This window comes from Canis aureus, chromosome 2, assembly GCF_053574225.1.
Source record: "Canis aureus isolate CA01 chromosome 2, VMU_Caureus_v.1.0, whole genome shotgun sequence".
NCBI lineage: Eukaryota > Metazoa > Chordata > Mammalia > Carnivora > Canidae > Canis > Canis aureus.
The window spans coordinates 14,103,451-14,129,722 of NC_135612.1; the positions used below are offsets into that span (position 1 = coordinate 14,103,451).

At 49.7% G+C, this 26,272-nt stretch overlaps 1 protein-coding gene and 3 long non-coding RNA genes across 8 annotated transcripts in view; 2 read left to right on the forward strand and 2 right to left on the reverse strand.

Annotated features, from left to right (window-relative positions):
- On the reverse strand, window positions 1–6,573 carry LOC144293200 (uncharacterized). Of its 3 annotated transcripts, none has more exons than XR_013360626.1 (6): window positions 6,522–6,573; window positions 3,171–3,451; window positions 2,898–2,963; window positions 2,196–2,301; window positions 1,952–2,090; window positions 1–1,160 (listed from the first exon to the last, which is right to left on the reverse strand). It is a non-coding gene; the product is annotated as an uncharacterized LOC144293200 (long non-coding RNA). The 3 variants fall into 3 exon arrangements; XR_013360624.1 differs by having other exon boundaries at window positions 2,196–2,321; XR_013360635.1 differs by lacking the exon at window positions 2,196–2,301.
- GLRX (glutaredoxin) lies at window positions 4,972–13,922 on the forward strand. 2 transcript variants are annotated; one of them, XM_077864287.1, is made up of 3 exons: window positions 4,972–5,450; window positions 10,990–11,109; window positions 12,702–13,922. In XM_077864287.1, exons 1-2 carry the CDS (start codon window positions 5,244–5,246, stop codon window positions 11,101–11,103), a joined length of 321 nt encoding a protein of 106 aa, XP_077720413.1. In that variant the 5' UTR covers window positions 4,972–5,243; the 3' UTR covers window positions 11,104–11,109; window positions 12,702–13,922. The 2 variants fall into 2 exon arrangements, with proteins under 2 accessions (XP_077720413.1, XP_077720409.1); XM_077864283.1 differs by having other exon boundaries at window positions 4,980–5,450; window positions 12,697–13,922.
- LOC144293223 (uncharacterized) overlaps window positions 9,392–26,272 on the reverse strand; it is a 20,235-nt gene continuing 3,354 nt past the window's right edge. The window contains exons 2-4 of the long non-coding RNA XR_013360643.1: window positions 10,535–10,638; window positions 9,962–10,111; window positions 9,392–9,862 (exon numbers count right to left, since the gene is read on the reverse strand). This is a non-coding gene — a long non-coding RNA (uncharacterized LOC144293223). The remainder of the gene's footprint in view (window positions 9,863–9,961; window positions 10,112–10,534; window positions 10,639–26,272) is intronic.
- The window catches only part of LOC144293230 (uncharacterized), a 41,858-nt gene continuing 39,579 nt past the window's right edge, over window positions 23,994–26,272 (forward strand). For both annotated transcript variants that reach the window (XR_013360645.1, XR_013360644.1), the window contains exon 1: window positions 23,994–24,099. This is a non-coding gene — a long non-coding RNA (uncharacterized LOC144293230). The remainder of the gene's footprint in view (window positions 24,100–26,272) is intronic.

A 26,272-nucleotide genomic window follows, 5' to 3' on the forward strand; every position in this document is an offset into this window, starting at 1 on the left:
TTAAATATATATATAATTTATTTTAGAGAAAGAGAGGGAGAACAAGGACGGAGGAGGGGAGCAGAGGACAAGCAGACTACACACTGAGTACAAAACCCAATGTGGGGCTCAGTCTCATGACCCTGAGATCATGACCTGAGCCAAAATCAAGAGTCGGATACTTAACCAACTAAGCCACCCAAGCACCTCCACAATGTCTTTTAGGACCTACTCTCAGAAGTCACATCCATCATTCCTACAACATCCTGTTGGTTAATAAATGGCAGCCCTATCAATGCAAGAGGGGCCCACCGCACAGGATACAAATTCCAGGAGGCCAGTAGTACCGAGGGCCAGCTTGGACACTGGCTCCCGAAGCTCCACAACTGTACATCTGCCCGGCCCCTCGCTCCCACCGGGGCATCCTTGCTCCGCTTGGTAGACCTCAAACCGCCAACTCAACAGTGGTCACTTGTGATTTTAAGTAGTCTGCAAACTCCCCGAGTCTGCTCTCCTATCTGCAAACGGCAGGTACCTGCTATAGGGGGATATTTATTTATTGCATTATTTTTGATGAGCTGCCTTGGGCAAGGAGTAACAGGAAACTGCTAAAAAAACACTTAGGCCTGGAAGGCGCTGCACCTCAGTAAAAAAACATACTGCGTGGAACAGGAGAAGCGGCCCATCTTTGATTTCAGTGTTTTCAGCTTGGTCCGACTAAGCAAGATGAAGTTCCTATTGGCGGCTGACTGCTTCTAAGAAGTTTGCCCTGAGAGTTGGCCATGAAAACTGCAGGTTGCCCCGCTGGCATGCATCTTCCCCTTCCTTCTTCCTCGAGAGCTGCAGCTTCGCTCCGGAGTCCACTCCTCCCCAGCAGAGCCCGTCCCCTCGGGACAAGCTGAAACCATCTCCCTCCAGCAGTTGGCCTGATCTTCTCCACAAGCAGAGTCACCCCATTCCTCTTGCTAATCTCTGGGCCCGAAGTGAGCCTACGCAACAGTTCGGACCACTGATACAAGGGGAGGCTTACTGTGGGAAAACTTCTAGCTTCCTCAGGACATTTTTGTTCACAGAGTTGAGGCATCCCACCACCAGGCCGAGGGTGAACCCATCCCAGGCCAAGGGCAGGCAGATGGAGTCAAGGCCACTGAATTATGCCCGCCATAAAGCTGGCCCTATTCCTGGAGGATTAAAAAAAAATCTATATTATCATTCAAACCAGTTTGAGTTGGGCTTTCTGTTCCTTGTGGCCAAAGTCATCCTTCTAAGAAACACAAGAGTAATTAAGCAGGACAGAAATGCCCCCCTTGCCTCTGATGCAGCTACCTTGAGAAGCATGGGGGAAAGCACCCCCTGCTCTTGATGGTGAAAGGGGGTAGTGGACAATAAAATCAGAGTGCCGCATGCGGTCCAGGGGAAGGCTGACTACTGATCTCTTCCCGCTGGTCCAGAGAACTCGGCAAAGTGTTCGGGAAAGAGAGACCCTGACTGTGGGGTGGGCAAGCGAACCAGTTCCGGCCCAGGGGATATAAGGCAAGTCTGCTGGGGAAAAAGCATGGAAGGAGGAATGCCCTGCCTGTGCCCCCTGTACCTCCCACCTTTGAACACAGGTGTACAGATGATGGCTGGACCAGCTGCAGCCACCAGGGAAGGACCCAGGAAATCCCAGAGACGTCTCCCCAGAGCCCCTGATCACTGACCCTCGGAGCCACCTTCCTCCCTCCCAACTTCCTGAGAGCCAAAGAAAATAAAGCCCTAATCAAAACTAGTTTTAACTGGGTCTTCTGTTAATTTACACCTAAAACATCCAAATTGAGATATCCAGTTGGAGGCTAGGGCTATAAAAAAACAAACAAACTGGGGAATTATATTCTGTGTGATGCTCTGAAATCTAAATCCATGTGCTTTCCCTCGAAGTACCCAAGAACCCCTTCAAGGAGATCCGAGGCCCAGCCCAGGGGGGAGCCCTTACCTTTCCATCTGTCTCCAGCTGCGAGGCCAAGATGGAGATGCTAACAAAATCTAACAGAGAACTGATGAGGGCTGGTTGAAGGCCGGCAGGCAGGATGAAAGAGGGGTACAGGGGAGGCCAAATCCTTAGTCTGATCACTCTGTATAAACAAAAGCAGGGGCATGGGTGGGGTTGGGGGGGCAGGGAGCGGAGTACAGACCCTCCCAGGTCAACAAGGCAGGTGCTGGAGCTCATGGGAACATACGTAGGTATGGAAGAGAGGAGGGTGCCTTCGGTTTTGCTCACACTGAGGCTAACATGCCTTAGGAACCCCCAGTGGGTCTTCTCCATAGGCCATGAGCTACCCATTCCTGAGGCTCAGGAGAAAAATCTAGATAAGAAAAATAAACTCGGTACTCATCAGCAAACAGGTGCTAGCTGGAGCCACGTGGGCAGATGACGTCTTTCAAGGAGGGTGTGGGATGGTGGTGAGTGACAGTGAGAAGACGACCAAGCCACAGGATAGACCACATGTGTGGGCAAAATTCTTGAGAAAGAATGTGAGACAGGATGCCCAGAGATACAGGAAAATGACTCTTCAAAGAAGAGAGCTTCAAGAGGGGACGGTGACCTGCAAAGGCGGCAAGTCAGGAAAAGGCCTGAAAAATGTTCATTTGTGGCCAGATTTCCCCGGGCCCCATCGGCCCGTGGTACACGCGAGGTCACACAGGCAGTACGAGCCACCGTTTCACATGCATCACCGGCCTGTGGCCAACCCTCTGCAGAGCCAGGACTCCCTGAAAACGAGTCCTCGCTTCCCGTTGTTTCTCTGAGGCCCTGGGAGTGGGGTGCACAGGCCCGAGCGGAGTGTCCACGTGCTGGCCCCCACACCCCCATCTGACGCCAGGGCCCCCCGCGGCCCCCCTGGCGCAGGGCCTCCGTCTCTTGCTCTGCCAAAGCCACACACCTTGGTGACGCCAAAGCAGCGGAGTATTCTTCTGACTTCTTCCCTGAGCGGGAGCCACGGCATTTTCTGAGAAAGGAAGAGGACACCCCCTACTTGTCATCTGTCGGAGTTCCGTGGCTCACACAGCGCCTCAGGCCAATGCCTTCTCGGCAGGTGGCCATCTGTCCCAAGGCCAGGGCTGAGCCTGGGGCGGAAGACAGTCTCCCTGTGATCCCAGTCTCTGCCCCAGGGACCCAGCCCCCCGGGGACCCTATGTCCACTCCACCAGCTTACCAAACGCTCCCTGCACACCCACACTTTGCAGTTAGGCTGTCAGGAACCCTGGCCACCCTGTGACTCAGCAGAGGAGCGTCAGCAGGATGGTAGGCAGATGAGGAGGTCAGATCGCAGCAAGCGGGGGACAGTGGGAGGTGGTGGCGAGGACTACGGAGGGCAAGCCAACAGCAAGTTTCCTGAGCCCTGGCTGTTGGCAAGGGGTAGAGCCAGGTGAGCAGGGTCAAAGGAGATGAAAGCTGGCCGTGATGATGGTTTTTAACAAGGAACAGTGCCTGCAGCTGTTGAAAAAAGAGGCACAGAGAGCGACAGGGCGGCCCAGACAGTGAGCAAAGAGGGAACAGCCAGGTGCAAGGTCTGACCATGAACCCCAGGCCCCGGGGAACAGAAAACAGCACCCCTGAGGTCCCTGGAGAGACCCCGACCCGGGGAGAGCCCCCTAAAGGAAGGGGGGTGGTGGAGGCCAGAGAACCGGCCCTGTGCTTCTGCAGGGGGGAGGTGACCCCGCAAGCTGCCCCAGGCCCCCTGAAGCCCGGTCTGTCCATGGCCGGGAGCTCCCTGGGGAGCTCCTCTATGTGACTCGAACTCTAGGCTTCTCCCTCTGCCATTTGATCTTAGTGACGATCACAGCTGCATCTGGGAGTCCACCTTCTTCCCGTGGCCCAGTCCCTGATCCCCCCCCCCCCGGGGTGGAGGCGCCCCTCACTGCCCCCCACCCCAGCTTCAGCGTAGAACTTCCCGCAGAAAAGGATTCACTTCTAAAGGTGGGTTTTTTCCTTGGTGTATTTATTTAACTTACTGCGCCCTGAGGGGTCAGAAGGGCCTAGAACGGAAGGCCTAGGAGCACTGCGGCCGCACAGGCCAGAACACCACGCAGCCCCTGCTCTGTGTCTCAGGACCCTGGAGGTGAATGTGGTGGCCGAGTCATTGCACCGCTGCATTCCCCAAACGGTGAAACCGAAGGCCACCATCCGAGGGTCACCCAGAAAAATACCCTCCTTGAACCCGCAGTGTGAAATCCGGGTGCGTGTTGGAACGCGCTTTCATGGCAAGGCGGTGCTCAAGGGTCACAGATTCCAAGGCTGTGGCAACGGGGAAGCAGGTGTCCCCAAGGCAGGCACTAGCTGATGGCCTGTGAAAAGCCAGGGTCACTCGGGGCCTGCTGAGCTGGACACCCCCCCTCCTCCGCTGCTGCCACAAATGGACCTGACCCGACATCGCAGGGAGACAGGTTGCAAGACCAGATTCCTCCGTGGAGACTTTTTAAGGGTTGGGAACTAGCTCCCCGAGAGCAATCAGGCCGCAAACACCCCTCCACCAGGCCAGCCACCAAGCCCTGGGAGCCACGTCAAGATGGGAAGCAGAGTCACAATTTGGGTTTCACTTCCTCTAAGATGATCTCAGTGTTTCGTGAGTGATCCTGCTTCTGCGTGAAGACGCGGGGACCTGGCGGCGAGAAGCCAGTGCCGGCTCCGTGTCCTCCCCGGTGCTGGTCTGCAGACGTGATGCCCCCCCCACGCAGACGTGATGCCCCACCCCCCGCGGATGCGATGCCCCCCTGCAGACGTCATGACCACCCGCAGACGTCATGCTCCTCCTGCAGATGTGATGCCCCACCCCCCTGCAGACGTGATGCCCCCACTGCAGACTTGATCCCCCTGCAGACGTGATGCCCCCCCGCGGACGTGATGCCCCCCTGCAGATGTGATGCCCCACCCCCCGCGGATGTGATGCCCCCCCGCAGACGTCATGTCGCCCCCGCAGACGTCATGCCCCCCCACCCCGGTGACTTGCCCAGGCTCTCCCGAAGGGCGGGTGGCCGGGGAAAGCGGCGGACCACGCCGCCTGCGGGGCAGAGCCCCGGGTCCACCCCAGCCGAGGGTCCACCCCAGCCTGCGGCCGAGCACGCGGCGCGGCCTCTTTAAAACCGGAGCAGGCCGCCGGCGAGCCCCGCCCCGGGGCGGCCCCGACACGACACCCGAGCCAGCCGCGGCCCGGCTTCCAGCCCAGCTGCCCGGGCGCCCGCCGAGCCGAGGAGCCGAGCCGAGGAGCCGAGCCGGGGCCGCGGTCGGCATGGCCCAGGCGTTCGTGAGCAGCAGGCTGCAGCCCGGGAAGGTGGTGGTGTTCGTCAAGCCCACCTGCCCCTACTGCCGAAGGGCCCAGGAGCTGCTCGGCGCGCTGCCCCTCCGGCCGGGGGCTCTGGAATTCGTCGACATCACGGCCGCGGGCGACACCAGCAGCATTCAGGACTATCTGGAAAAGCTCACGGGCGCCAGGACGGTGGGTTCCCCGAGGCCGGGCCGGAGCTCCCCCGCCCCCATTCCCTTTCCCTGTGGGGCTGAGCGGGGATGCGCCGCGGCCCGGGGCGCTGGGGGGGGGGCGTCTAGGCGAGGACCCCAAGGGGGACGGCAGCTGGGCTGCAGCCCCGGGGCGCTGGGGGGTCTCTAGGCGAGGACCCCGCCGGGACAGCAGCTGGGCTGCAGCCCTGGAGCGCTGGGGGGTCTCTAAGCCAGGACCCCGCCGGGATGGCAGCTGGGCTGCAGCCCCGGGGCACTGGGGGGGTCTCTAGGCGAGGACCCCAATGGGGACGGCAGCTGGGCTGCAGCCCCGGGGCGCTGGGGGGTCTCCAGGCGAGGACCCCGCCGGGACGGCAGCTGGGCTGCAGCCCGAGGCGGCGGACCCGGTGCGGTGCGTCAGGCTCGCGGCCCCAGCGCTGTCCCCGCCGGCTTGAGCCCCCGCCGGCCTTTGTTTCAAGCACTGCCGGGAAATGACAGTTTGCAGCTTGCGGCCGGGTGGGAAGTGGGGCGCGGGGGCAAGTGTGACCTGCGCGTTGAACGCCCTCCCCCGAGTTCATCCGGCCGAGGGGGACTTGCCGCCTTCGGTCTTCCCTCTAAGCGCCCTTTAACCACAAGGCCCTTAGCTCCCTCTTCCCTATCTTAACTCACTCCCTCCCCTGGAAAGGGTCACGATTTGCTCCTTCTTCCATGTTACAGATGTTTCCAGGCCCGCCCTGGTAGGGAGTTCAGGGGCCAGAGTCCCAGCCTGGATTTCACAATGGCTTGCAACGTGACCTTGGGCGAGGCGCCACCTCGGGGATCCTCAAGGACCTTCGGCCACCAGACCAGACAGGCAGGGGACTTCCAAGTCCCCTTGGCTCCCATAGATTGTGAGGCCCTCTAGGAACTGCTTTTCTCTACCTGGAAAGGCTTCCTCTTCCTCAGCACCCCCAGCTTCTGGGGGGTATGGCCAGATCTGGCACCGGGTGGGGCGGGGGCCACCGGCCACCCCCCCACCCCAGCCCCCTTCAGGATGCGCATCCTCTCGGACACTGTGTCTGCAGAAGCACATTACCTGCTTCAGTTGGACTCCCAGGCTTTTATCTGGGTTCTGAGCAGGAAGCACGGGGCGGGGGGCGGGGGGTGTTTCTCGAGCCTCTCCTCAGCCATCAGTCTGTTGGCACAGAGGGAGGCTACACCTGTGGCCCTGTTGCTCCCGGGGCCCCCGCTGTGAGCTGAGGACTCCTGGGCCTGAGCAGAGGTCCTGCAGCGGAGGCCATCGTGGTTAGAGACGCCAGCTGCTTAGGGACCAGCTGGGCGGGCTGCCCCGGGCCTGCGAGCCAGAGAGCAGCGCCAGCACTGCCCGGGACCCCGTGATGGGTGCGTGCCTCGCGGGGGGGCTCCCAGATGTTGCTGCACGTTGGCATCACACGAAGATGCTGTAAAAACTCCGGCTGCCCAGGTCACTCCCCTCACCAGTTCAGCCACACGTTGGAGGTGGGAGCCAGGCATCAATAGTTGTGAAGACCCCCAGACTGAAGGGTACAAGGTCTGTCCCAGAGATGGGGAAGTTCTGAGGATCTCGTGGGCAACGTGAGGACTGTCATTAATAAATACTGTCCTTTATGCTTGCGGTTTGCTGCGGGAGGAGACCGAAGTGTTCTCACCACACACATAAAAAGTTAACTATGTGCGGTGGTGGACGTGTTAATTAACTTGATCGCGGTGATCATTTCACAATGTGCATGTATTACCAAACCATAACGTTGTAGACCTTAAATATCTACAAACTTAGTTGTTCATTATACCTAATAAGGCTGGAAAAAATAATTTATTTCCTACCAAGGGGGAAAAAAAATTCCAACATCCAACAAATCTTGAGAGCCGCTTGTCAGCCTAGCAGCATCTTTTTAGCAGGAGAAACCTCTTCCTACATTCGACACATTGTTTTTCCCTATTTCTTCATAAAGCAACAATTTGTCTTGTAGTCTTTTAAGTCTGTTTTTGAATTTTTAAAAGGGCCTTCCATGGGTTCCGGGGTCCTGAATGCATTCCTCCAAAGGGGAGAACAGATCCTTTTACGGTGTGTGCTTCACGTTCCCTCATAAGGAAGGGTTTATACCTGAAGAGACTAGACACTTGGAAGTAGTTGCTGTGTTCCTTTCCCTGTGATGACCTCCGGCGACGGGCACATAGTAGGAGCCCAGCAGGACCTGACTGATGCCCGGAGCCCATGTCTTCAATCAGGCCGTGTACTTGGAGAAAGTGTTTGGGGTTTGCTCTGGCCAAAGCTCCTGGCTCAGCATCTTCATTTATTCTTTCTCTTATGCTCTTCCTTTCTTCATGTAGATCCGAGTTTCTGACCTGTAACCTTTTCCTTCCCTCTAAAGAACTCCTGTGAACATTTCTTGCAAGGCAGCTCTACTGGCAACAAGGTTCCCCCATTTTTGCTTATGTGAGAAAGTATCTCTCCTTCACTTCTGAAGGTTAATTTTGTTGGATGCAGCAGTTTTTTAAGCACCAACTACATATAGCGGCACTTTTCTGGCCATTGGGAAAGTGCCAGGAACAGAACAAACAAAAACTCCTGCCTTTGTGAAACTTGCATTCTAGTAATCACAAGAAGTAATAAAACAGTTTGTTGGAAGGTGGCCAGTGTGATCACTGCTCTGGGGAGGAAAGGGAGGTGGACAGTAGGCATCAAGGTACAGTTCTAAGCAGAGCCATCAGGGCCTCGCTGATTTTAGTAGGTCTCTAAGGGAGGTGAGAGGGCCATGCATGCAGAAATTTAGTGGCAGAGTATTCCAGGGAGTGGGAAGAGCAGGTGCAGAGGTCCTGTGGTAGAAACATGCCTGGCAAGGAGGCCTGTGTGGCTGGAGCCCTGTGAGTCAGGAGGAAAGGAGGAGGAGATGAGGCAGTGGGGTGTAGCCGGGAAGGCTTTTCAGGCTGTCCCAAGGACTGTGGCTTCGGAAGTGCAACGAGATCCCACTAAAGAGTTGTGAGCAGGGGAGTAACCCAACCTGAGTTTTGAAAGCGTGGGTCTGTGGGGGAAAGTGAGCGCAGGAAGGCCAGCCTGGAGCTGGGAGACATCTGGAGGCTCTAGCAGTTACTCAGATGGAAACTGCTGGTGGCAGCACCCGGGGCATTGCCAGGGAGGTGGTGAAGAGTCTGGGAAGCAGCAGGGTCTGTCTCCGGGCACCTGGAGCCGGGCTGGGGAGGGGCAAGGTGCACCAGGGAAGTCCAGGCCCCAGGGTCCTGCGGCTTGTTTGAATGGTGGCAGTTGTCTCTCTGCTGCTTGACAGAAAGAGGCGCTCAAGTTCCTGGAAGAGGGGGCTGGGGCTTGCAGGGGAGCCCCCAGAGCACGGGTGTCTTCACCTTCCTCAGCAGATAGCAGTCGGGTCACCACAGCTTCCCACACTGGCACGTGCAGCCTGGAGCCCAGCCTCTGTCGCAGGTCCCAGTAACTGCTGTGCTTTAAGTGGTTGCGCTGTGGCCTCCCCTGGGGGGTGGGCGTAAGGACAGGGGGGCCTCTGGGCTCGCAGGCAGACCAGCTGCTTTGCCAGGTGGGGCCTACGGTGAGGACCCCTTGCTCCTCAGGGCCTCCTTCCAACGGGTTCAAACCGTCTCGGCCAACAGCCTGGTCGGAGGTGGGGATGTGGCAAGTGGGAGGCGTAGTGACAACCGCTCCGCTCTCTTTGAAAATATAGAAGTTCAAGAGTGACTGCATCTGCTTGTTTAAAGCTCACATGATTTCGGGGCGCCTGGGGGGCTCAGTCGGTGAGGTGTCTGACTCTCGGTTTCAGCTCAGGTCATGATCTCAGGGTCATGAGGCTGAGGCCTGCGCCGGGCTCCACGTTCAGTGCAGAGTCCACCTGAGATTCCTCTCCTCCTCCCTTTCCCTCCCCCTCAGCTTCTCCCCCTACTCCTGTGTGAGTGCCAGCACGCATGCTCCCTCACTCCCTCCCGCCCTCTCTCCCTCAAATAAATAAAGCTCAGATGATTTCTATTTCATCAGGCAATGCCTCTGAAGAAGGAGCTCTGCAGTACAGTGACATTACAATTACACCGGGGCTCTGTTGCAGTTGCTGCTACCCTGACCACCGCCTTGTGTTCCCAGGGTGACAAAAGCCAAAAGATCCCCAATAATTTGGAGCAGTGGGAGCTTTGGGTTTTCTAAAATAATGGACAGGACCCAAAGGAAAACTTAGATTTCTGCCCTCATCTTCCCATAGCTGTTCCGTCTGCTGATAAAAATACGTTGCCTTGCTAAGTTTCCCACCCAGGAAGTGGCCACAGGGCCCCGGTGGCGAGTGGAGCAGGCGCTGCTGTCTGGGACTGGAGAGGACATCCGTGCGCTTCGTCACTGGGATGCAGTTCGGTGTGCTCGTGCCCAGTCTCCAGGCACAGGAAGTAGCCCTGGAAATGTAGTGCAGGTTCTTTTACTATTTGGCCTTGATTTGTAAAGCTCACTCCCACCCAGAACCCCTTCTTAATAAAATCACGGTAAAAACTTACCTGAAGTAGTGATTCAGCCCTCTTTCTCATCTTCCTCGTGTTTTAAAAAATTCACTTGACTTGTTATGCCTTTTTGAGGAAAATCAAGAGCTTTGAAGGTACGTTCGCTGCCCTCTGTCTTTCATCTCTCCTGCCCCTTCTGGTAGGTTCCTAGGGTTCAGGAAGAGGGCCTGCTGGCTTCTGACAGTCAGGTGACCTGTCCTGCGCTTGTTTCTTTACTGCCTGTCAGCTTTTCTTTACAAGTTAGCCTGGAAGTGGTCTGGGCCACCGTGAGAGGACTTCCTCCTCCCTTGGGATTCTAAAAACACTCTGGAAGCACCACGGAGGGAGCCCGAGTGTGACCGGGGACGATTGCATTTGGCAGGTGTAATGACTCTGCTGGCCTGGCCTGCCTCGGGTGACCCACACGTGCCAGGGGTGAAACCAAAGTAGCCCTCCGTCCCAGAGCTATAGCACTTGAACATATTATGAAAGGCCGGAGACAGAAAACGGGGGAGCCCGATACCCCCCTTCCCCAGCTGAGGACAGAGCTCACAACAGAGACAGATGACTCTGACGGACTGGGAATCTTACAGTCAGGGGCTGGGACCTGATGCAGATGCTTTTCTAGCTGTGTTGAGAAACCAACTCCTTCCCGGTTGTCATGGCTCAGCGTCAGGGCTCCGGTGTGGTCCCAGCTACAGAGAAACCAGAATGCAACCAGGGTGGTCTAGCTGCAGCAACCAAAATTCTTTCCCTGAACTGTGTTTCTCGAGAACGAAAATTTTAAGTTATGTTGACAAGTTAGACCATCTCAACGCACAGCATCCTCCACATGAAGAACACCGTGGCCTAGGAACATTCTTTGGTGAATAATTTTACGATTACAGCAAAGTTCCGACCTGAAAGAATATGCAAGAGGAGGTTGTAAAGCGATTTTTAAAAGCTTTGGAATCACAGGAAACTTTTAAAGGAAGGAAAAAAAATTGTCATTCTTTCTAACCAAATAGTGACACTCCTTACCCATCTTGGTTTGCTTGCTTTTTTAGGTGCCTCGGGTCTTTATCGGAAGAGACTGTATCGGTGGCTGCAGCGATCTGATAGAAATGAATCAGAGTGGGGAACTGTGCAAGCGGCTACAGCAGATTGGAGCTCTGCAATAATTACAGGTGAGAGAAGGGTGGGGTGCCGGCCAGGGACACCGGGAGATGACAGAGTTCTCCTGGATTTTATTACCCTCCAGAAAGGCAGTTCAGCTAGAGAAAGAGTGATGTGGGGTGACTTAAAGAACTGTGATGTCATTTATGAGTTTCCTATTTTGCAAAGAGATTGTGTGGACAGGAGGAAATCCTTTCACTCGACCTTCATTTCACAGATGCTTACTGAGCACTTACTATGTGCACACATTGTGTGAGGGACGGAGAGTAGAGGGATGAGCCAAATGCTAACACGGAACCTCTGTTCTAGAGAGGTGGACCCACCAAAACCAAATAAGCAAATAATTCCTGAAACAAATTAACAGAATAACGTGATGGAACAAGGCAGGGGGTAGGAGGAAATGTAGCTAATAGGGTGAAGGAAGGCCTTTCTCAGCTGGCGGAGCTGGGACCTGCTTGATAAGGAGCAGCCATGTAAAGATAAGGCCAAAAAGCTTTTAGGGCCAGGGAAACAGCAGGTGCGAAGGCCCTGAGCTGACAAGTATGGACTATCCAAGGAACAGAAAGCAAGAACAGACTGAGTGAAGTGCAATGAGAAGGAAGAGTAGCAAGAGATGGGGGCAGGCGCCAGGGCGCACAGGCCATGGTAAATAATTAGGATTATTCTAAACACAGTGTGGAAAACGAGGTAATTTGGCATTACCTGTGTTTACACTGCAAATCAGTTCAATCTGATCGGCTTCCCAAATGTCAGAACAAAGTTTCCTACAGTTGCCACTCAAAGGAGACCCTTGGCTGAATGGAAAGCCACGGGTGATGAACTCTTCAAAACAGAACCGGGGTACTTTTGGGGTCTTGCCCCAGCTCTTGTTACTGTTCACTAGATGCTAAGTAGGCCAGTTCCACTGACTCACAAGCAGAGAGACTCAGTTGTCTTTTTTTTTTTTTTTTTTTAAAGTCAAAGGAGACTTTGACCAATGTATGGTTCATAGACCAAAATATCTTTGGGAGGTATTTATTGCCCGTGAATTAATAACTTACCCTTGAGCAATGTGTGTGTGTCATTTGTGGTGGTCACTCAAAATAGCAACAGAAGTTAAAAAAAAAAAATTGAGTACCTTGAAATGAAGTAGTCAGTTTTAGGAAGCTCCTAATCACAATTCTACAACGTCCTCGCAGCAAGTGAACACCACGTCTGCTTGTGCAGCTTTCTGGCCTCACCCCACGTATCCGAGTACTCAAACCCCAATTAACTGTGGTGCTAAATGTTTCCTATTCTGGAACACTTTGGAGCAATTTAGGCTTAGAGTAAAAATGGAAGAAAACTAATGACTTTGCTGGGAAGATATGAAAGACCATTTCCCCAACTACCTCTGTGTTGGGGGGGGGCGCTTAGCGCTCCCCTTATTCACAAGGTCTATTTGCATTGTCCTCCAGCGTTCTAGGATCTCATTATTTTACTGCCAACTGTAGCTCAGGGCCATTTGTAACAGAATGTGCTTAAAAGGCAAGAGTAAGTGCTGTGGTAATGGAAAAAAAAATGAGGGGAATTTACCTTTCCAAGAAAATCCACTTGTTTGACTTTTGTTTCCCTGGCAGAGCAGACCCCAGGATGATATCCCCCTGAGAGCTGGATGGCATTTCAAATGATAACCACACTTCCTGGTGGATGGATCCGGGGCTAACAGCCACAGCAACCAACTGTTTATTTAAAATTCTGAAATATGTTAACCAAAAAAAAAGGGGGGGGGGAGTGAGGGGGCTTTGGGCAAAAATAGCTTTTTGTTCTTTTGATTCAGTATTAAAAGTGGACCAACTTGCCCCAAACCACAGGTCTGAGAAAGTTGATGGGTATCTTATGTTTCTTCTCGATTGGCCCTTTGGGTTCCAAAAGACCATGACAAGCTATGGCTTGGGATTCACTCAGTGACCCAAAAGGTGTCCTTTCTCTTTGGCACGTGTCTCCTCCTGACCGCTCTCCATATGCTAGGACTCTTCTACCTCAGAGCCAGTGTTGCTCAACCAAGTTTATCCCAAGTTGATCCAAGTTTAGGATGAATCTGTAACTGGTTTTCTGCTACTGCCTGAAAGTTACTTTGTTGAATTTGACTTTATAGAATTTGCATCATGAAAGCAACAGGTATTTTGATATGCTTTTTCAAGCTACATGTTTCTCCAGTCATGATCCCCACCCCACTCCACCCTATCTTGAGAATCTTTGCTCTGAATCAGTGTTCTTAACCTAGACAACTCAGAGAGCTCCTAGGAAATGTTCAACAATTCCAGGAAGGGTCTAGAGGACCCAATTTGAGAAACACATGAAAAATTAAGCGCAGTTGGTCTTCACTTGGTGCCACAGAGATAGGGGTATAAGCACAGCTGCTGCCTTCATGGGGCATCTCTCTTATGCACGGTGGTCATACAGGTAATCCTCAATAAGTGTGTCTTAACTTGTTTAGATTATGAACAAAAGTAAAATACAACATCTAAAATGTTATCACAGAAAACTTGCAAACCCCTCTCCCTAGAATACGTCTATGAAAGTGGCCATACTTGAGAGGCGTGGTCCTAAATGATTTTCTCTCTCTCTCTCCTTTTTTCCCCTCCACTCTTATGGTGCAGTTTGTTCTAGAAATGCAATATTAATTTTGCTGTTCCTAATGTGAATGGTTAAATGATGGTGATTTTTGTCTATTTCTTTTCTATATCCTCAATACCTTAAGGAATCATGTTAATGTGAAGTACACCGCATTCAAACTGTATTCATGTTTGTCCCCTACCATTATAAATAAAGGCACATGCTATTTTCCTTCACTGAGTACAAATGGGTCGTGTGATTTTCAAATTTCTTATTGAAATGACAATTTGACTATGTCAACACTAACCTAATGAATAATGTTTAGAATCAATAACAGTTTCATTTCACATTCTATTTTTCCCTTTCTTAACCTAATACCCTTCAACCAGGTTGCTGTGGATGATTGTGCAGGTTATGAACTGCACAACACTGGGGCTGCCCCCTGGAGGTTGTGCAGTAGGCAACCTGCACAGTGTGTAATCCCCTCCAGACCGTTTGCCCACACTTTCACATTTCGTCCTGAGACACCGTCTTCACCTTTGATTTACTTCCAAAATTCTCCTTTAAGGCCTGATTTACAGACTATCTCCCCTGTACCTCCTCTCTCATCTCACTACCTTTTGGCAAAAAAAAAAAAAAAAAAAAAAGCCATTGCTCTCTCTTCCGTGTCCTAAAGCACTCTACATATAGGTACTTCAAAACTCTCATAGCGGGGATCCCTGGGTGGCTCAGCGGTTTAGCACCTGCCTTCAGCCCAGGGTGTGACCCTGGAGCCTGCTTCTCCCTCTGCCTGTGTCTCTGCCTCTCTCTCTCTCTCTGTCTTTCATGAATAGACATTAAAAAAAAAAAAAAAAAAAAAAAACCCTCTCATAGGGCTGAACTGCCATGAATGCTCTGTACTGCTCTTCTCTCTTGCCAGATTCAGAAATACTCAAAGGCAAGAGTCTCCACCTGAACATCCTGTGTGCCCAGTTTCTAGCACAGACGATCTCTTTCATCAAAGCCATACAGGCACGAGGCTTAAGATGTCAAACAATACTGGACGCCCTTCCTTCTCCGCCCATCCCAAAGCCCTGTTTTGACCACACGTGGATCAGTTTCGTTGGAGCCTAGTTAGAAATACGTCTGAGTGCGCAGACCGCACAGTTCTGGGTAAACTATCAGCCACACGTCTGGCTCCCAGGCTGAGGAATGAAGCGCCTGTGGAACCGAGGCCCTCCGGGGCCTGACGCCCCTCCCGAGGTACAGGTACCCCCTCCCGCCGCCGCAGAGGGGGTCACTAGCTCACTTCTGCTGTAATCGTGCTGGGGCTTCTCTGTAGTTTCACGCCCTCAATATCCCTCAGCAACACATTTTAGTTTTGAAAAGCGTTAGCAAACACAGCCGGGCTGGGTAAGGCAAGGGCGGGGTCCCCCCATCAGGTGCACGGGCCTGGGGAGGACGGTGGGCCTCGACCTCCCTGGCGGTACCCGAGGGGTGGCCCCGAGTGCGTGCCGGGGAAAGCGCCCGTGGGAACGAGGACTGGGCATCCCGGGGAAACAGAGTCAAGGGAAGTGGGCCGCTGCGCCTTTTCTCCGGCCCACCTCCAGCTCCGGGGGGCGCCAAAGCACACTGCCCTGGGGCGGGGCGGGGGGGGGGGGCCTGAGCTGGCAGGTGTGGTGGGAAGAATGAAAGGGTCACCCGCACAAGGCACCCTCAGGTGACCGTGTGCTGCGGGCTCTTCTGGGCTCTCCGCTCACGTCACGGGAAACGAAGGACAGGCCACACTGGAGAGCCCTCCACGGCCCGCTCTGGGCCGCCGCCTCTCGGGCCTGGCCCGGCTCGCTTCACTGTCCCCCGAGGACTTGGTTTCTCTCCTGGGCTCGAGCTCCTGTTTCCCCCTTGCCATATGTCTTTTTTTTTTTTAATTTAAAGATTTTATTTATTTATTCATGAGAGACACAGAGAAAGAGGCAGAGACACAGGCAGAGGGAGAAGCAGGCCCCATGCAGGGAGCCCGATGTGGGACTCGATCCCGGGACCCCAGGATCATGCCCTGGGCTGAAGGCAGATGCCCTGAGCCACCCAGGTGCCCTCCATACATATTTCTTACAGCTAATCTGCTTTACCAAAGACGTCACACTACGGTGGAAGCTTGTTTCTCTGCCGACAGGCGAGAGGCAGGCCGGAGGCTTTGCTCCACCGAGTCACAGTCACCCCAAGGGCTGTAGGCACCACTTCTGCTCACAGCCCATCGGCCAGAACTCGGTCTAGGCCCCCAGGGAGCTGCAATGGGTCCCCACTGGGAAGGCCCGTGCCCAGCTAAAACTCCCGGAGGTCTACACCTAAGGAAAGAAGGGGAGCGTGGAAATGAAAGTGAGCAGATTGTGCCTTTGTCTTTTTTTAGCCTTCTTTTTTATTCCAGAAGACCATATATACTCCATGGCTTTTAAGAAAGCATGGAAGGTATGTTTTTTTGAAATCTGGCTTGTCTAACAATGTTTTTTAGCTTACCCTCATATTTGACTCCGAGTTCCCCTGTCGATAGCTTCTAGTTGGAAATCGTTTTCCTCCAGAAGTTTGAAGACACTGCCCGTTGTCTAGTTTTCAGTGCTGCTGTTAGGTCTGAGGCCATTCTGATTCAGTCTTTGGTAGAGGACCTGTTTGGTTTTCTTATTTGTTTGATACTCTGGAAGGTTATCAAATCTTCCCTTTAAGCCCCATGCTCTGAAATATCACAGTGATATGCCTTGGTGAGGGTCTAGTTCTTTTCATACGTTTTGGGACCACATGGAAACTTGGAGGGTCCAGAGGCAATTTTATTGGGTTATTTTATACTTTCCTCCCCTCCATTTTTCTCTGTGTTCTCTTTCTGGAACTCATAGTAGTCAAATATTGCTTTTCCTGGACTTGCCCTTTAATTTTTGTTCTATTTCCTCTTGTTTGTTTTTTTTTTCCCCCCCGGAGGGAATTACTCATCCTTATCTTCATATTTTCCTAGTGAGTTTTTCATTTCTGACATCAGGTTTTTAACTGCCAACAGCTCTCCAGTGTTATTTGAATGTTCCTTTTTTATAGAATTGTCTTAGTTCCATGAATGCAATAGCTTATCTGAGATTATTGTGATTTTTTACTTTTACTGAGTTTTTTCCAAATATGATTTGTTTTATTTCCCAGAGTTCTTCTTAGTTGTGTTTTTTGTTCTTGTTTTTTACTTTTTCCTCTTGTTCTTGTTTTATAAATCCAAACACCTTTTTTTTTTTTTAAATCTCTCAAAGATACTAATTATACTTGGAGCTTTTCTAAAAGCTGTATTCTGAGTCCTGCATTACCTCTGGTCTCCCTGAGTCCCTATTTTCTATTCCTGCTTTATATTTGAAGGCCATTCTGTGCCCTGCCCTGAACATTTGAGATCTGGCTGTTGGCACCTATTTAAGCATGAGGCACCAAAAACTGGTTAGAAGGCTTGTGGGCAGGGCAGCCCGGTGGGCTCCGTGGTTTAGCACTGCTTTCAGCCCAGGGCCTGATCCTGGGGACCCGGAATCAAGTCCCATGTCAGGCTCCTTGTGTGGAGCCTGCTTCTCCCTCTGCCTGTGTCTCTGCCTCTCTCTCTCTCTGTCTCTCATAAATAAATAAAATCTTTAAAAAAAAAAAAAAAGACTTGTGTGCGTGGATTGGGCTCATCAACTGGTGACCTTCACCACAGTCTTTGTGAGAAAGTTACCTTTGCAACAAGGCCTCCCACCTGACATTCCCTATCCCTCTTCCTTATTTTTCTTTAGAGCAGTCCTCACTTAATTCAGAATGTGATTTATTTTGTGTGCTGTCCATCTTCACTAAAATGAAGCCAGGGATTTGTGTCTGTGTATTCACTGCTGTATCTGCAGCACTAAGACTGGTTGCACACAGTAGGCATTGGATAAATAGCTCTTAGATGTCTGCATGAATAAATGAATGAGTGATTAGGTGAAGATCCCCCAGAGGTTCGTTCCTGGATGTTTTTAAGCCAGTGAGTCTCCCCAGTGTCACGGCGGGGGTTGGGGGGCCCTACAGCCGGGTTCTGGCTGCTGAGCAGGGGAAAGGGACAGGCCAGCCTGGGGGTGCGCGGTCTCTCCCGTCATCTCCTCTGGCCGTCAGTTCCCTGCTGGGCAACCCTGCGTGATGTGCAGGCGTGGAAAGGGGTGTCACCCGGAGGGCTCCAAGAGCTTGGCATCAGCGGTGGGCAGAGGAAGCAACAAGGATAACCAGGCAAAAAAGTCACAGCCAAAGCTCTACACCCTGTTTACTTTAAAAGAAAGTGATTCGACCTCTTGCACGTGTGTTGTTTTACTAACTGCAGCCATAGGTCCGTGGCTTCCATCCTGCCCCCCCTCGGGGGGGGCGGGGACACCTACCAGCCGAGTTCTTCCAAGTTCAAGGCTGTCCAAAGATGGCCCTTAAGGGGAAATAACACCTAGGCTGATAAATGGGTCAGCGTGGCCCCAGTCATGCTATTTATATCCCAGGTGAGTATTATTAGACCATGATCTTAACATTTGGTTGTAAGAGAAACCACGTTCCCCAAGTCACTGTACCCTCGCAAATGTTAGCAGGTCCTGGGAAATCTGTTAAAGAACCGGCCTCCTAAAATATTTTAAGTACGATTTCTTTCTTATATTAATAGCAGTCTTTTCTTATTAAATACACTAAACATTTGAATGGGTAAAATGTAATCAATGGAATTCTAGTTTAACAGGTGATACTTAAACATAGGTCTAAAAATAAATAAATAAATAATAAATAAATAAATAATAAATAAATAAATAAATAAAATAAACACAGGTCTATATTTACACACAAATTTATATTTGCTGTCCCCAGGTGACTTTTCTGGTGAGCTGTGCAAAGCTGAGGCAGGGAGGAGAGAGGCAGGGGTATTAGGGGAACCAATGGAAGTGCAGAACTATGTGTCACCTTTCTGGGGTTGCACCTAGCATAACTGGGGCTTGATGCCTTCTGGTTCTTTCTGTCCAGTCAAGGTCCTCCCTCCCTGCTAGCAGGGCTGTAGCCTCTGGGTGCCTGCAGCTGAGCTTTCTCAGGAAAGAGCAAAACAACTGCCTTCTCGATTTTCTCTTGTGTGGCTTGTGTGAAACTTGGAATACTTTGTAAGTACAATTACAGGCTGTATTTAAGTGAGGCTTTTCTACGCCTTTCCTTATTATTCTAACAAGCCATCGTGAGGATCAGATATGAATGTTCTTTACCACGATGTGCCCTGACTTCTAGCCAGAGGTGTCAAACAGGGACCAGAGGATCCGCTCTGGGAACGAAGAACTGACAACCCCCGGGAAATCAGAGAATTCAACCGGAAGATGTGGCCACGAGGGCTGTCCCCTAGCATCTCGAGTGCAGCCCCCGTGTGTGGCAAGAGTGTGCCCATGAAGCCGACTCGGATTGCCTTCACCCAGCCGTTTGCTTGGAAGATGTCCCTCACAAACCCAGTCACTGGATGATGGGAGAGGGCCCCAGAGTGCAAGGGAAGGAAAAGATGGGCTACAGGCTGCCTCCCCAAAGGGAAGACTGTGGGTAGCCTGAGACAGGCAAAATGCAGACTAACCCAAAAGGAGCTGTGCTTTTCCCAACCCAGGAAGCCTGAGGCAGGCAGCACTGTGGAGGGGATAAATGTGGCTCTGGACCACCTTTGAGGACAACTTACCCCACCCAGGTATGGCCCATTGGCTCAAAGACTGTCCTTAATATAACCGGAAAAATTCCCCTTGTCCAAAGGAGGGATGGAACAGCACCTCTTCAAACACACCCCGAGCTGGCAAGAGAAGAGAAATCCCCCTTTATAGGAACTTGAGGAGTGAGGGGTATGTGTTCCCTACTAATGGGATCATCTTCAGTATGAGGCCTCTCCTCCCCACTGGTTATTCTTTGACTTCAGGAGAGTGGACCCTGTGGCCTGCAGAACCCTGGCATGGTCTCAGGACTATTGAGAGGGTCAGAGAATAAACACAGGTAATCCCATTTTCCACAGGTATACATAAAGAGGTGCCTTTGTATCTTTTACTGCATCGATTTTTTCTATTTTAATAACAGTAAACAACTGGTTTACCCAATTAGAAGGTTTTCTTGGTTTATTTTCCTGTATGGCAGCAGCAGCAACAGGAAATAAAATATAAATTCATTTAAAGAATCACTGCATGTAGGGGTACCTGGGTGGCTCAGTGGTTGAGTATCTGTTTGCTGCTCAGGTCATGATCCTGGGGTCCCGAGATCCAATCCCACGTTGGGCTCCCTGTGGGGAGCCTGCTTCTCCCTCTGCCTGTGTCTCTGCCTCTCTTTCTGTGTCTCTCACAAATAAATAAATAAAATCTTAAATATTTTGATTAATTATATGTACATGCAGCAATCCTTTTTTTTAAAGATTTTATTTATTTTATTTATTTCTTATTTAATTTATTTATATAATTTTTTTAAGTAGGCTCCATGCCCAGCGTGGAGCCCAACATGAGGCTTGAACTCATGACCCTGAGATCGAGACCTGAGCTAAGATCGAGTTGGATGCTCAACTGGCTGAGCCACCCAGACACCCCAATACTTAATTTATTCTAAAAAAAGAGCATCCCAGCATTTCCAGTACCTTTTGACCATTACTGTTTTCTCTGTCGATGGTTAAAGCACAACCACTATACGTGTAGAGGCTGTGGTCTGCTCCATCTTTTAATACTGAAAACATGAGGAAGGGAGGTTGTCCACAGTTTGGAAATATTAGAAACTATTGCCCTGTAGCAAAGAGATGGCTAACAGCACTAGTCCTCAGTCTTCCTACTTAGATCAGAATCTAGAAAACAGCTGCAGTCTAAAAGAAGTATCGGGTAACAGTTAACTCATCCGAAGGTCAGTGTATAATGCATTTTATCCCATGTTTCCTAGGCATTTTTAAAGGGCTATAGAATACCCATTGGCTGACAAAGAATCTAAAAGTCTGGATGTTATGACAAAAGGAGCTTAGGAAAAAAGACCCAGCTGCTCTCACCCGGTGCCAAGCTCATTCTAGTTTTGAACATGTTTTCCACTCATGTGATCCTCACGGCAGCCTGATAAGCCGAATACTATCACCATAATTTCCATTCTAAAGATGTAAAACCTAAGACACGAGAGAGGTTAAGTAAGTTGCCCAGGGTCTCTCTGCAGAGCCAGGATTTGAGCCTAGTAGGCTTCAGGAGCAGATACTGATAACCACGCTGCCCTTCACTAGGCCTTTCATTGTGAAGAAGACCTACCTGTGTTTCCTGGTCCAAAAGAATGACTAAAGGGCCTCTGCGGGTCTCTGAGCACCAAACCACAACCACAAGAAATGATCTGATACTTTTCCAGCAGGGACTGTCTCTGAGCTCAGAGTTTCCTAGAGTAGGTTCTTAAAAACAATGACTCCATGCCACATGAAAAAGGAGGTCTGATGGTCAAACGAGTTTGACCACAATGTGAGCTACACAATGTGCTGGCTGCAAGATTTGCATTCATTTTGAGAATCTAAGCGTTTTATCTGATAAACTTTAAAAACTTACGCACTTGTATCCAACTCAATACGTAAGAAACTTGGAAGTTGATATTCCATCTTAATGACAAGTAAAATGCTGAATAAACCAAAACAGTACCAGTGTTCTTGAGATCCATAAGAGGAATGAAGTCACAGGGTAAACCACTGCCTCCCAAATTGTTAAGACAGCAGATGCAGAGAATCACAACTGACCAGAGCAGGGGGCTCCAAGAGAATTAGTGCCAGGCTAGGGAAACCTGTAATTGTCGAATTGCTGGAGGCTCTGTGTGGACTACAGGCCACCCCCAGATGACTGGGGCCCCCACACTTTTGTGAGCTTTACTTCCTGAAGTTATAACCAGCTTCTCACTGTAAATACTGGAGAAAAGTCCCTTCATGCTTCCAGCAGGGGAAAGGGGGAAAAAAAGCGTCTGAAGAATTCCAGAACACTCTGTTTTTCTTAACAAGGTCTATTCTTAGGAGTTAACTCTAACTGGGGCCTAAGCTGCTGGGCTTTTATCAGAAACTAACCGACCTGGGGGAGGGGAAAACCCAATTTCAACCCCCTGTAGTCTTCCACAAGGGAAAAAGGAGATACCCAACTCTAGTCTGGCCATCCTATCCTATATGGCTGAAGGAGGGGGCTGACACGTGAAGCTTAGAGTCCAGAAGCATGGGCTCACTAAAACCTGAAACCTACTCCAAGGACCACAGAAGGCTTCCCTTCCCTCCACACATCATACCACCACATTACTATAGTCTTACTTATGGCAGGTACCTAGTACATCGTGAAAAAATGGTAAGGCATATTAAAAGACAAAAAGCACAATTGGAAGAGAAAGAAAGCACAGATTCAGATATAGATACGGCAGAGATGTTGGGATTATCAGACTGGGAATTTAAAACAACCATGATTAATATGCTAAGGGTTTTAGTGGACAAAGCAGACAGACAGCAGGCAAGAACAAATGGGCAATGTGAGTGGAGAGTTGGAAATGCCAAGAAATGGAATGATAGAGATCAAAAACACTGCAAGAAAATTCAGAAAAAGCATTTGACAAAATCTAGCACCAATTTATGATTAAAAACTCTCAGTAAACAGAATAGAGGGGAACTTCCTCAACTTGATAAAGAATATCCACAAAAAGCCCACAGCTAACATTATACTTAATGGTGACAAACTTGAAACTTCCCCAGCAAGATCCAGTATGAGGCAGGAATGTCCCCTCTCACAACCCCTCTTCAACATCTTCCTGGAAATTCCAGCTGATTCAATAAGACAAGAAAAGGCAATAAAAGGTATACGGATTGGGAAGAAAGATATACAACTGTCTTTGTTCATGGATGACATAATCATCTATGTAGAAAATCTAAAAAAACTTGCCAAAAAACTCCTGAAACTAGTAAGCAATTGTAGCAAAGTTGCAGAATAGAAGAGTAATATACAAAAATCAGTCACTTTCCTATATACCAGCAACAAAGGGAATTTGAAATTAAAGACACAATATTAGCACCCCCTCCAAAAGAAATACTTATGTATAAGTCTAACAAAATATGTAAAAATCTATATGAGGAAAACTACAAAAGTCTGATTAAAAACAAAATCCAAGAACTAAACAAGTGGAAGGATATTCTATGTTCATGGATAAAGTCAATATTGTCAAGATGTCAGGTCTTTCCAATTTGATATATAGACTCAATACAATCCCAGTCAAAATCCCAGAGACTATTCTTGGATGTTGATAAACTCATTCTAAAGTTTATACAGAGAGGCAAAAGACTCAGAATACTGAATACAATATTGAAGAAGAATAAAGCTGGAGGATGTCAAGGACTTCACCACCTGACTTCAAGATTTTTTTTTTTAAGTTTTTTTGTTTTTTATTTATTTATGATAGTCACACAGAGAGAGAGAGAGAGAGAGGCAGAGACATAGGCAGAGGGAGAAGCAGGCTCCATGCACCGGGAGCCTGACGTGGGATTCGATCCCGGGTCTCCAGGATCGCGCCCCGGGCCAAAGGCAGGCGCTAAACCGCTGCGCCACCCAGGGATCCCCTGACTTCAAGATTTAATTATAAAAACCTCTAGTAATCTGGGCAGCCCAGGTGGCTTGGCGGTTTGGCACATAACAGAGTCCAGAAATAGACCATGTATCAGTGTAAGTCTACCAATTGTAACAAATGCACCATTCTGGTGGGGGATGTGGATAATGGGGAAAGCTACGCATGTGCAGAAGCAGGGGTATATGGGAAATATCTGTATCTTCTGCTCAATTTTATTGAGTAGGTTCTTTTTTTTTTTTTTTAATTTTTTATTTTATTTATGATAGGCACACAGTGAGAGAGAGAGAGAGGCAGAGACACAGGCAGAGGGAGAAGCAGACTCCACGCACCGGGAGCCCGACGTGGGATTCGATCCCAGGTCTCCAGGATCGCGCCCTGGGCCAAAGGCAGGCGCTAAACCGCTGCGCCACCCAGGGATCCCTATTGAGTAGGTTCTAAAACTACTTTAAAAAACAAAGTTTATTAGGGGATCCCTGGGTGGCTCAGCGCTTTAGCTCCTGCCTTCGGCCCAGGGTGTGATCCTAGGGTCCCAGGATCAAGTCCCACATTAGGCTGCCTGTGAGGAGCCTGCTTCTCCCTTTGCTGGTGTTTCTGCCTCTCTCTCTCTCTCTGTCTCTCGTGAATCAATAAGTAAAATATTAAAAAATAATAAAGTTTATTAAAAACAAAAAATAAAAAAAAAACCTTCTGCTCTTAGCCTCACCAGACCCCAAATACAAACAAACTTACAACCTCTCTCCTTTCCCTGAGATACAGGAAGAAGACAACAATGGCTGAACGGTGGGGAAACGGCTCCCTGAGAGGTATCTCCAGCCTGGAGGGATGATATGGGAGGAGGTGACTTAGGGTCATAACAAGTAGGATCAATTGTGCTCTAAATCCATTTATCCAGAAATAAAAGTTTTTATCCAGTTTTGCTGGTCTTTACTGAGCCATAGGTTTACAGTGGTTATTAGACCAGTTAGAAAACATTTTTTCTAGCTACTTGTGTTTTATTTTCTTTCCTTCCTTCCTTCTTCCTCCCTTCTCTTGCTCCCCCATTAACTACATTTCTGCCTTTTCATTTCCTTCTTCCTTTTTTAAAAAATTAACTTTATTTAGGCATGTTTTGTAGCTCATGTAACTGTACCCACCCATGTACAGTTCAATGAAACCACATTCATCAAAGTTGTAAAGCTCCAGTCGGAACTGGCCTAAGACCTGAAATTGCTATTCCAAGGACAGATATATATACATATATATACATATACATGTATATATATGTATGGACAGATATATATACATATATATACATATACATGTATATATATGTATATATATCTGTGTATAATATATATATATATATATATATGAATTCAAATTCTGGTTGGGCTACGTCCTAGCTGTATGCCTGTGGCTAAGGAAATCTCTTCAGTTTGGGCTCTTATGAGAATTAAAATTCACTAATTAAAATTAATTAAGATGCAAGAGGATTAACAGGGAAACTTCACTCTCTGACTGTTGGGGCTGAATGTGTCTTACAACCAGGTACCTTTTGCTCTGATCACTTCCTGCCAGGATATGTTGATTGTTTTCCAGGCTTCAGTCCGGGTTATTTACTTCAAATATTAACTACCAGGTAGCTATGTTAACCAGTCATAGCACTTGAAGAATCATGGTCAGAGTAGACCTTGGGAGAAGGTGGGACTTTCCTGGGAGAAGGGTGGGGACGCTGTTTGCTACTCGGTAGAGCATGTGGGCTTTGGAATAAGCTCTCCTTCTTTCCATTGTGCTGGCTATTAACAATGTGATCTTAGGCTATTCCTCATTGTGCTCACTTTAAAGCGGACCTACTGACAGCACCTGGCCCACTCCGTTGCCGGGATGATAAGATGATAATAACAGTTAAAACTTTTAAGAGTGCTAACTCTGTGCCAGACACTGGCTTCAGCATTTTACACATATGACCTTACTGACTCTCCCCATGAAACTAGGAAGTTGCTACATCCATCAGCTCCATTTCATCAATGCACACTGTCCAGGAGAAGCCATTTTGCGTGTCTGAGGTCACTTAGCAGGAGGTAGAGCTGGGATCTGAATCAACCTAGGCAGTCTGGCTTCATCAGTCGGCCCACCAGACTACCTTCCTATGCTCCAGTGTCTCTTCCACAGGAAAGAATGCATGCAAAATGCCTGACAAAATGCTTAGTAGACGTGCAGTAAGTGGTAATGGTGACATAATAAATGATACTTCAATTTGCCCAGGCCCCATCAGCCTATGGAATTCATTCCAGCCTATGGAATTCCAATGAATTCATTCATTCAGAGTGTAACAGAAATTTCACTCAATTATACTCCTGACTGTATGACATAGGCCCCCCCTCCCGAGTCTCCCAAAGTTATTCCTGGGTGTCTCCTGGCCTCCAGCACTTTCTACTCACCGAAGGCCCTGCCAGTAAGGTGGGGCCTCACCCTGCTTCTATTGTGTCTCCTGTGCCCCTCCCCAGGGCCAAGGCCCCTGGTCCCTAAGCAGAGATGGGACATCTGGGCCATAACAGTCAATGTGGTTGCCTCAGACCTAGTATGTCTGCTGGGCTCTCCAGCAACTGTGTCCTCTCACATTCAACAGATGTTTCTTAAGCAGCTGTTATGCTTCTAAAATGGTGCTAAAAGCTGAGGACCCCTATTTGGGAAATTTTTATGTTAAAGTCCAGTCCAAGGGTTAAATCAGGCATGTGATCGTCACCTCTCTCAACCACGGGCAATGCTAGGTGGGTTTGGAAGATTAAACCAAATATCCTCTTGTATCACAAACCCTACCTGATAGGGACTCCTGTTCTGAGACATAAATATATGAAGAAAGAAACAAGCAATCAGTATGTCTGCCCTGGTACCCTATAGCAGTCTGGGTACCCCTGGTGCCTACTAATACTAAGGTCCCATACAAGATCAGCTTTTCTTAACATATCCAAAGTAATGAGGGTTAGAAAGAGAAAGTCTTCTTGGTGGCATGCAGCTTAGGAAAATATCCAGGCAATTCTTTACGATAAA